Below are 10,893 nucleotides of genomic sequence, written 5' to 3' on the forward strand. Positions count from 1 at the left end.
AACTTCATATATTGTACCTAAGAGTATAATCTTTTTCAGAATCTTTGGTTTGATAATGGCGAATATGCCGAAACATGTAACCGGATGATTTGATATACAAGGTTCCAACAACAGAAGTGTTTTATAGACTTTTTCCTTCAATTTTATACTCAACACTTCAAAAAGGGATTTTATGAGAATAGTAAAGAAGAAAAATTCATTAAAATTATTTATTAGATCACTTAAAAATTATAAAATGACACATTCATAATGGGGGTTTTTTACCTTTGCATTGTACTAATTTTTACAAATAAACATATTCATTCTATGGGAACATCAATGTATTGATGATTTGTAGAATTAATGCATTAAATAGATAAATAAATTCAACAGGACATTGATTGAAAAGGCCAGATGTCTTTTGTTTGATGAGAACTTGAATAAGTCTCTATGGGCCGAAGCTTGTTATACAGCATGTTACCTGAAGAATCGTTCTGCTTGTTCAAAAATGCCAGAAACACCTTATGAACTCTAAACTGGAAGAAAACCCGACCTTGGCCACTTGAGAGTGTATGGAAGCGTGGCTATGGTTCATGTACCGAATGATGACAGGAAGAAATGGGATCAGAAGTCTATGAAGCACACGTTGGTCGGATACGATGAGACAACGAAATGAAATAGATGCTTTAATCCAGTCAACATAAAAGTCGTTGTAACCCGTGATGTCACCATCATTGAAAGACTCAAACAAATCATTGTAGACGAATCACAAGAAAAACATAGTCCAGAAAGAATTCCGCCTCAGTGGGGGAAGAACATGAATTATTTTCCTACGAACTTGATGAATCATTACCATGCAGTATTAACTCATCTGATGTTGACTATGTACCACCAGACCATATAAAAGAAGTGAGTACACGAAGGTCTCAGAGACAACCAAAGAAGAAAGTGTTCGAGGACTATGTAATCTATTTCAATGGTTCGTCTAATTTTAATGCAAAGGTTCGAGATGCAGTGAATCTTCCACATACAGTGAGTGAAGCGCTTTCCGGACCAAATAAAAACCAGTGGATGCAGGCCATGAAGGAGGTAATCCAGTCTTTTGATGACAATGCCACGTGGGAGCTCGTGTATGGTTTTCAAATTGAAGAAAGCTATATATGGTTTGAAACAGGCTAGTCGTGCATGGAACGAGAAAGTCGATAGTGTTTTGTCAGAAATTGGTTACAAAAAATCAAAGTTTGAACCATGTTTATATGTAAACCGAAATAGGGATAAATTGTCTGTAATAGCACTTTATGTAGATGATTTCTTTGTTTTTTCAGCTGACCAGAATGAAATTGATTTTGTCAATGAAAATCTCAACTCTCACTTCAAAATCAAAAACTTAGGAGAAGCAAAAAAATGTTTAGGCAATAGAATAAGGAGGACCAATGATTATATAGCTATCGATAAGAAGAGTATATTGAAAATTTACTGAAAAGGTTTGGAATGTCTGATTGTAAAACTGTTAGTACTCCACTTGACAATGGTGTATTTTTGTGTAACTCTGAAGGTAAGACGTGTGACCTAAAAACTCCATATCAAGAATGGATAGGAAGTTTTATGTACCGGGCTGTTATGACTCGTCCAGATATATCTCATGCTTGTTAGTCTCTTGAGCCAATATAACACTCGTTACATAAAAGATCATTGGCAATGTGCCAAGCGTGTACTCAGATACTTGAAAGGGACTAAACGCTTATTTATGAAATTTCAAAAAGATGAATCTAATTGAGTAGGATATGCAGATGTTTATTGGGGCTCGGATAGAACAGACCGGAAGTCATTCTCAGGATATACTTTCAAATTTTCAGGAGCTTCCGTGTCATGGAAAAGTTGTAAGCAAGGAAGTTTTGTTTCATCTACTACCGAAGCAGAATACATAGCACTGTGTGAGGCAGCGAAAGAAGCTATATACCTGAATAATATATGTATTGTATGAGTTGACAGGAGGATTGGACCGAATAAATATATTCAACGACAATCAAAGCGCTCAGAACTTGGCAAGCAATCCGAATTTCATGATCGAACCAAACACATCGACATAAGGTAGCACTTTCTTAGAGATGTAGTAACTGAGAATAAGATTAATTTAATGTATATGCCTAATATTCTCACAGAATTTTATTTGATTTTGATGATGCGATCAGCTCGAAATTTTGCATGAAGCACATTCATGTTATCAATATACCTATCATCATCCATTCATTATTTTTCTAATAATAATTTCGTTATCCAATTAGCTGGCTCCAAGAGAGGATAACATCACCTAGCTCATAGAAATATATGAAATTCGTGCGCAACAAGTGGTCCCCATATGCTTTGTCTGGTTCAAAATGATGTTATGCCATTAACGAATTCGTTCAATATTTGTAGGAATAGTAACTATTTTATTATTATTGTTTCGTTTTTCTACATGTTATAAATCTCTTCTTGAGGTTGCATACTTTATCCTCTTTGATGGATATTGTACTCTTATGACTTTCCAAGTGATGAATCTGATGGTCAAGCAATTTATTATTACTAATAATACTAATAACCAATCGAATTCACAGAAAGTTTCTTCGTGAAAATATGGAATAACTTTCCATGCACATGTTCTATCATTTATTCCATATCATATTTGATTATTTTGATTTGGCCAACCAAAATTAGCAATACCAAAATTTTGCTCAATGAATGTGAATTACCTGAAATATACTGTGCGTCGAGATCTTGAGAGTCATATTTGAATTTTTTTCATTTTTCCACTGAATACGTTTCTAAATCAAACGAATTTTCGTTAGATTGAAGGAATTAAAATATTTCTCTATATGTTCTTGTTATATGAATAAATTCAGTATATCCATTTTTTTCCATCTGATTATCGATCCTAACTGATATTTTTCACAATTTCGTATTTCTATATCCTCTCTAAAATAAGTTGTATTGCCTATGATAGTAAAATGCGTGTTTTTTCTTTCACATCTGGTAAATACCAAGAACATCGATAAAACTAGTGTCATCTCTATCTATTGAGCAGCTTTGCCAAATGTTCAAATAACATTTCGATGCCAGTGGTCCATATTTTCTCATTCGTATATGTCAGACATATTTGAAGTCATGCATGTGTTACAAAAGAAGAGAAAATCAGAGTAACGTTTGAGATTGCATCACTCATCCTGAAAAGTGGAGGGATCTCAGAGAGGCTGAGGAGGGCGGACCAGGTAAACTTTGACAGATCACGATTCGTTAGAACGCCACATGGTATAAGCCCCTCTTGAAAATATTATTCCCCTGTGGTAATGGTATGAAACATCACAATCTAGAATAAAAGACGAAAGAATTTACTGAGAATGCTAATCGAAATATCGAAGAGAATCATTTTGAAGAAGAAGTTCAATTTTTGGAGTTATTTTGATTGTCAAGGTTTGTCGTTCATTTATCGTCGTAGCGCTGGAACTGGGGAATCCACAATCAACATATTCCTAGAAATTTTCAACAAATAAAATTTATTTGATAATTGAACATCTCTGGTATAGGTAATTATCGTATCGTAAAGTTGACGAAGCTCAATATTTTCCAATTGCAAATTCAATTAATAAGACGACCTCCACACCCAACAAAACTCATAGTGCCTATGAATGCTCTCTAAGTAAATGAGATTAGTAACATATTGACTTGTATAGACGAAAGGTTATTTCTTCTTCAATGCTGGAGCACAAAGAAGCCCGCGAAATTCCTAAAGGAAAATGGCTTTAGACTGAATTTACTGAAACTTTGCGAAGAGATACTATTCGGCATACTGATTAAATCATAATGATCCATTTCTAACCTCAGAACTACATCACCCCAAATTACACTTTCCGGTGTGTTAATGAATAAAAGTTTCAACTCCTCTACAAAGTTAAATATGACATTCATTGATTATCATTCAATGGAGGTCTCCGATTTTCATAAAAAAATCCAGATAATGTACGTATTTGTAGCATTGGATAAAGATCTATACAACGGTTGTAAGCATCATTTAAATGGAAAAGGCTGTTTTCTAAATGTACTCTTGAAGGTTCTGCAACTTATCAACAGACCTCATGCTATAAGAAGTCAGCAATTGCAAGTTTTGATCAGCATACCGAATACTCTTTCAGTACTCAAGTTTCAGCGAATTTAGCCATTATGATTTTGTGGTATCCTTTGCATAATTATATTCTTGTTCATAAATACCCATTCGTTAAAACCTCTAAAGGAGTTTGTTCTGCATGGTAATTATTTCACCCCTTAAGGAGGTTGATATTCGAGTGTCACAATAAGATTTTAATACAAGTGTTATTAGACATAAGTAAAAAGTAAATACGATCCACAATTGCGCAATTGCTCTAGTGAAAATTCAACGTTACATAAATCTATTTAACCTAAAACAAACAAAAAATCGATCGAATATATTTGAATTTGGACAGCCTTGAATGACAGTAGCTCCTTCAAAATTTAGTGCGACAAAAATTGAAGATTGATGACTTCAATTCATTTTCTGAACTGCCTCTCAAATAAATAAATTGTTAAGATTTTTTTACCTTCAACCATTTCTTTATTTATTTGTCTCTGTATTTGGCTAATCATTTGATGGGCAATTTTAACTCGGGAGTTCGTTTGACAAGAATCGACAGGTGCAGTAGATGGCCTCTTTCTGTGGAAATATTACAAATTAATGAACTTAAGTATATACCTAATGAGGATTTTGAAGCTTACGATTCATCTTCAGACAATGATAATTTTGGTTTAGAAATGCTATTGACTCGATTCTCTAACTCATTAATTTTGGTTGTTATATCCTGCAAAAACAGACCCAATAGATCTAAAAATCACAATCTACATGAAAGAATTTACCTTGCATTTCGCGATCATTATTTTGAAAGATTCTCAGACAATGAATTTTTTCACTTCCAGTACTTCGTATTTGTAAATTCAAATTATCCAGCACTGAATTGATCGAAAATTGACAGATATATCAATCAAATTGAAACTTTCATAGAATACTATTAGTTCAGTAGACAGAACAAAAAAGTGGGGTGTGAAACTTCTACAGATTGTTCGGGGAAGCTGTTCGATAACTCTGTCAAGTTATCCAACACGAGGAACCTATGCTAACTTGAGGAGGGTGGAAGAACCTCAACATTTTCGGACTTTTTCGGTTTTTTCTCATAACTTCTAAGTATTTTTCGACCGAAACATTTATTTCCAAATTTGTAGAGAAATATATTCCCCACAATTCGCGTTGCTTCAATGTTGTGTTTATAAACTTTTCCTAAACCTTATATCAACGGAGATACAGCCGATTAAAATTGAAGGAATTTTCTCGAGATGGCAAAAAACGAAGGTTTTGACCCTCCAAGTATCAATTACCATCGATGATAATTGATATAAGGTTTAGGAAAAAGTTTATGAATACAAAATTGAAAGCAATGTCAATTGTGGGGAATATATTTCTCTTCAACTTTGAAAATGAACGTTTTGATCTAAAACTACTTATTTAGAAGTTATGATCACAAAAATCCGATGTTGAGGTTCTTCGGCCCTCCTCAAGTAAGCGCAGGGTCCTCGTGTTGAATAACTTGACAGAGTCCTCCCACAGCAGCAGGTAATTATAGTTGGTAATCAATATCTAGAAACTCAACCATAGGGATAGGGAAAGTAGCTTTAACTAAGAGCCTGTTTTTGTGAAGTGTAGATATTTCAATGTTATCGTGGTGTGTTATCACCTTATTGTTAATTCCTATCAACCCCTAATTATTTTGAACCTCAATAATCAGATCAGCTGGGCGATATCAATAAATAACCATGAATTGATTGAAAAAACTAATTGGATTAAAAATAATGGTAGTACATACAATATTACAAGCATATAGGTGAACAATTTATGGACAAAAACTTATTGGATCCACTAACAAATTCCTTCTTCTTCCTCTTCGTCGTTGTAGTCTGTTTTCGGAGTCCATGTGCACATATCTAAAATAGGTGTAAGGGTGAGATTTTGAAGAAAATTTCAAGGGTGAGGGCTCTTGTCGTCAGTATCAACTTCATCTCATATTCTCAACTCAACTTTAGTATTAACTTCGATGGTGTCAGGCTGTTTTAGCATGCTGTGCCCACGCAGTGATTGTATTGTATTGTATTATATTGCATTGTATTGTATTGTATTGTATTGTTTATTGAAACAGAATATGAGAACAATTAAATGATAACTGATGAGTATCATAAAATATACATAGTTCACAGTTTCAATATTAAAAATGCCATCAAAAAATACAAGGCAATTCTATGTACACGACATGTGTAATAGTAATTTACGTAACAAGTCCGGAAAATAGGGTTTTTTTTTGGACGAATAGACAAAATTCCAGGACGAGCGTAAGCGAGTCCTGGAAGTCTGTGAGTCCAAAAAAACCATTTTCGGGCGAGTTGCGTACAATATTTTTTCGGCAACCGCGTAGAATAACACTATCGCTGCTGTTTTCCATATTTTATTGCGATTGCGATCAAAAAACATGCAAATTTTTGACAACTAATTTCATATGAACTGTCAGCCGTTATCTCGGTTGTTATGGATTCTATGATTCTTTTCCGGCCTAGTCCGGGAAGTACGTACTTTCCGGACTAGGCCGGGAAATGCTACTTCCTCAGAGAAAAAGCGTCCGGGAAGTGAGCACTTCCCGGACGGTTGCCGAAAAATACATTTACAAGAAAAATATCACAAATATACAACAATATATAAATTAAATATCCACGAATAAATAACTATATATAAATTAAATATCCACAAATAAATGAAACGAACAAACAGAAGAGACAATCTCAGTCAATCTGATAGGAATTCATCTACACTATAAATCGTTTTCTGAAGTAAAAGGTTTTTGACTTTCCCTGCAAAGACAGCCGGTGTGGAGCTTCTGATGTCCAATGTTAATTTATTATATAACTTGACCACTACGTGATTGGGGCCTAATTGTGCCTTCTTTATTCGGTTGTATGGTACAACGATATTATTTTTTCTTCTGGTGTCGTATTCGTGAAAGATTGAGTTGGTAACATATTTAGCCGCATTCTGGTGCACGTATTTCAAGCAATTGAATATGAAACATGACGGTATCGTTAATATTCCTTCCTTCTCGAAGTGTTCTCGGCAACTTGTTCTATTGTTTAGGCCTAACAGAGTTCTCAGGGCTCTTTTTTGTTTTATAAAAACTCTTTCGGATTCAGTTGAGAGGCCCCAGATAATTATACCGTAGGTTGCAATACTGTGAAAACCAAAGTAATAAGTTAGTTTTGTCACTTCAAGGTTTGAGATCTGCTTTATCCTTCTGAACATGAAAATTGCTGTTGACAACCTTGCACAACGGTATCGATATGATTTTGCCACCCCAGTGACTTCTGCAACTCCAGCCCCAGATAGACTAATGAGGAATTTCCACGACTCCCGCCGGTGAATATAATGCTTTGTGTCTTCTCTTTATTCAACTGCAACCCATTAGCACTGAACCATATTTCAGCGTCCTCGAGAGAGTCTTTTGACTTTAGTTCTACCAATGCCCCATTACTAGCTTCTTTCATGAATGCCGTATCATCTGCGTATGCGCATCACTTTTTATATTGTGTATTGTATTGTATATTGCGGAGCCCAACAGACCAGCCTCCTTACAGCGGCAGCCAGCGGTGGTAAACCTAGTTGTTCACATGCAGCGTACTATGCGGAGCAGCTAATCTGGGGCAGCATGAACTGTTGTGGTGATAGGAAGCACAACCTTACCTATCAACATATAAATCACTTAATTAACACTGGCAACTTAGTCACAAGAGTAAGCATAATCATACCCACTTTGTTTGGTGATCTTCCACCTGGAAGCAGATGGCAGCTTTTCTATACCCTATATACATAGCGGCATTTATGGTTGGTGGCAGTCTGGAAAGTAGGCATTTTGGCTTTGTCGTGACAGTGGTAAAAATGCGGTATCTAAGGTTATCGAGATTGTCACGTTCAATATTCCCCCCATACAGTTTCAACAAGAACTTCTACCAACGTCAGCACTTTGAGTTGAAACTGCCTCGGGTTTTTTGAAATTTCTGAGATTGCGGAAAGGCCGGGGTTCATTTGATACATCTATATCACCATCTTCTTGCCTATACCAAAGGGTGCTGGGGTGGTGTTGCACCCACTTATAGAGTGCAGGAAAAGTATGTCTTGGATCTCGTGATTAAAGTGGAAAAAATAAAGGACAGTTGGGGTTACCCTTTCCACTCTTCTGGGAGTTTACTTTCTTCATTGAAAACTCTGAAGCATTCAGCAGCACTAGACGATCAATGTCTTCCCCTGTAATAATTACACTGTCTTACTCCTCCGAAACTGAATCAGTAGTATGTACATTCAAAACATCAGTGTCTTCTACTGCCTGCTTAACTTGGATCCCCTCGGTTTTCATTTCACCCTTCAGCATAGTTATGATATTCATCTTGTTTGTGTCAGTGGAGAGAAATGTTGCCTGCATGATGGTGCTGACTGAAAACAAACTCAGTAGAGGGGTTCAGCAAGGAATGCCGATAATGTTTTACTACCTTGGGACTTTGATAGTTTATCCCACTAGGATAATCATCAAAAACCACTATGGTATTGCTCCCAAAGAGCCAAATGTTGTTTCACTTGACGTCATCCGAACCACTCTATGTAATTTTTTGTTCGATTTCAAAAAAAATTTTCTGAAAGAAATTCTTTGAAAAATGTTGTGGAAAAATCACTGAACATGAAAGTGTAAACTTTTCCTTCTAAAAGCGCTCCATTTAGGTATGAGAGAATTCAAATTTGCAAGAATTAATTTTATTCATAACAGAAGAGAATTCATAAAAAACATCTGCGAGTCCGATAACAATTGTTCTCTGTTCATATCATCAACAAAGTCAAGTGTTCATAGGTTGTATTTTTTCTGAGGATTCAGAATTCAGTACTAGGAAATGCAACGAAGCCTTATGAACATAAGAATTTTATGTGAGCTGGTGTTCTAAAATAGAACACCCTGTATTTTATTCTTCTAACCGGTGGAGCTCTATCTCCTGATTTTAAATTCTCTGCTCTGCTCAAACTTCATAGGTTGTGAAACCTATTGGTACCTAATAAAAGCACGAAACAGAAACCATCCACGCTAAACACAAATAAATACTGGAACACAAGCTCATTACAACGCTCAACAAAATCCTTCACAAATTACAAGGAGTACCTAAGTGAGTAAGGTAAGTAAGACTCTTTATTGGTCAATTTATATATCAATTTAAGCATGTAATGTCTAGTTCCAAGACCTATCCTAAAAAAGTTGTTTTATGTTGGGAAGTTTTTCAGAAATTTTTTTTCGCAGTCACGTTTCCTTCATGAAACTTCCACTATTTCACAATTCGTTTTCAAAATCATTGAAGAAAAATCGAGTATAAAGTATCAGTAGTATCATAAGTTACATAAAAGTTCGAATTCACAGCTCAATAGTGGCAGAAAGAAATGATTCAGTGCTATAAAAGGTTTTCTCAATCAAATATTCTCTGATAGTTCTTAGAAACATCTATTTAGGTAGATTTCTAGTTGACGATGATAATTTATTGAAAAATCTCTGGCCTAAGAATGCTGGGCCGACGTGCGATTTCTTCAGTTTCACATAATCGGATCTTATATCATTAGCTCTTCTAGTATTGTGATCATGAAAATGAATATTGTAGTTAAAGGTATTTCTGTTTACGTGAACATACATAAGGCACTCATAAATAAAAAGTGATGGAAATGTCAGAACCCTCAAACTCCTGAAGGCTGCCTCACAATCGTTCCTGTATCTAAGATTCGCCATCAGCCTTACAGCTCTCCTTTGTGGCCTGAAAATGCGTTCCCTACCTGAACTGTGTCCCCATAATATAACACAGTATCTCATGTGGGATTCACACAGAGCACTATGCATCTCTGAGTAAAGGCAATGATAAACTTCCCACCAGTCTCCACAGCACGAATATATTTTCATTAGTCTTCGTGTTTATATTCTCAACATGCACGTTTCACGTCAGTTAAGAATCCACATGAACTCCCAGGAACCTCGATGATCCAATCATCGATGACTTATCAGCGATCCTTCTGAAAGTAAAAAGTAGATATTCTGCCTTGTCATAATTACAACATAAACCATTTGTATTAAATCATTTCCTGGCTCTTAGTTCAGCCATCTGAACGTCCTCACAGACAACAGACATATCACGTCCTTCCACCATAATATCGAATCATCCGCCTATAAAAGATGTTCAAAATCAGACATATAGTCAGAAAAACCGTTGACGAATATAAGGACATGAATGGTCCCAAAATGGAGCCCTGAGGTACTCCCACATTCACCGACTTCCACTGCGACCACATACCTTTACTGAACACTCGTTGACGTCTGTTTGCGAAGTATGACCTCATAAAGTCCAAGCTTGCTACTTCAAAACCATATCGTTTCATTTTCTCCAATACTGACTGTTCAACACAATTAAAGGCCTTACTCAGGTCTAAGAATAGTGACAGTGAGCGATAGCCCTTCTCGAAACATTCCAGTGTAAAAGTCAGAAACTGATAAACTGCATCCAAAGTTTTTTTATGTTTCCTGAATCCGAATTGTTTATTTGAGAATAACACATTTGATTCGAAATATTCCATTATTTGGAAATATAAAGCTTTCTCTGCAACCTTCGAAAATACAGGCAATATTGATATCGGGCGATAGTTTTCTACAATACTTTTTCCTCCTCTTTTGTAGACTGGAATTATCTTGGCAAATTTTTAACAGTCAGGAAAAATACTTTCATTTATGCACTTGTTGACAATCCAAAATAGTCCGTGGT

General features: G+C 35.6%; 1 protein-coding gene across 1 annotated transcript in view; it reads right to left on the reverse strand.

Annotated features, from left to right (window-relative positions):
• Window positions 1-5,043, reverse strand: part of LOC123680696 (golgin subfamily B member 1-like) — a 93,725-nt gene extending 88,682 nt beyond the window's left edge. The window contains exons 1-3 of the mRNA XM_045618728.1: window positions 4,885-5,043; window positions 4,747-4,829; window positions 4,572-4,684 (exon numbers count right to left, since the gene is read on the reverse strand). Coding sequence (XP_045474684.1) covers window positions 4,572-4,684; window positions 4,747-4,829; window positions 4,885-4,902 — 214 coding nt within the window. The 5' untranslated portion in view covers window positions 4,903-5,043. The remainder of the gene's footprint in view (window positions 1-4,571; window positions 4,685-4,746; window positions 4,830-4,884) is intronic.
• Window positions 5,044-10,893: the final 5,850 nt, after the last annotated feature.

The sequence above is a fragment of the Harmonia axyridis genome, chromosome 5, assembly GCF_914767665.1.
Source record: "Harmonia axyridis chromosome 5, icHarAxyr1.1, whole genome shotgun sequence".
NCBI classification, from domain to species: Eukaryota; Metazoa; Arthropoda; class Insecta; order Coleoptera; family Coccinellidae; genus Harmonia; species Harmonia axyridis.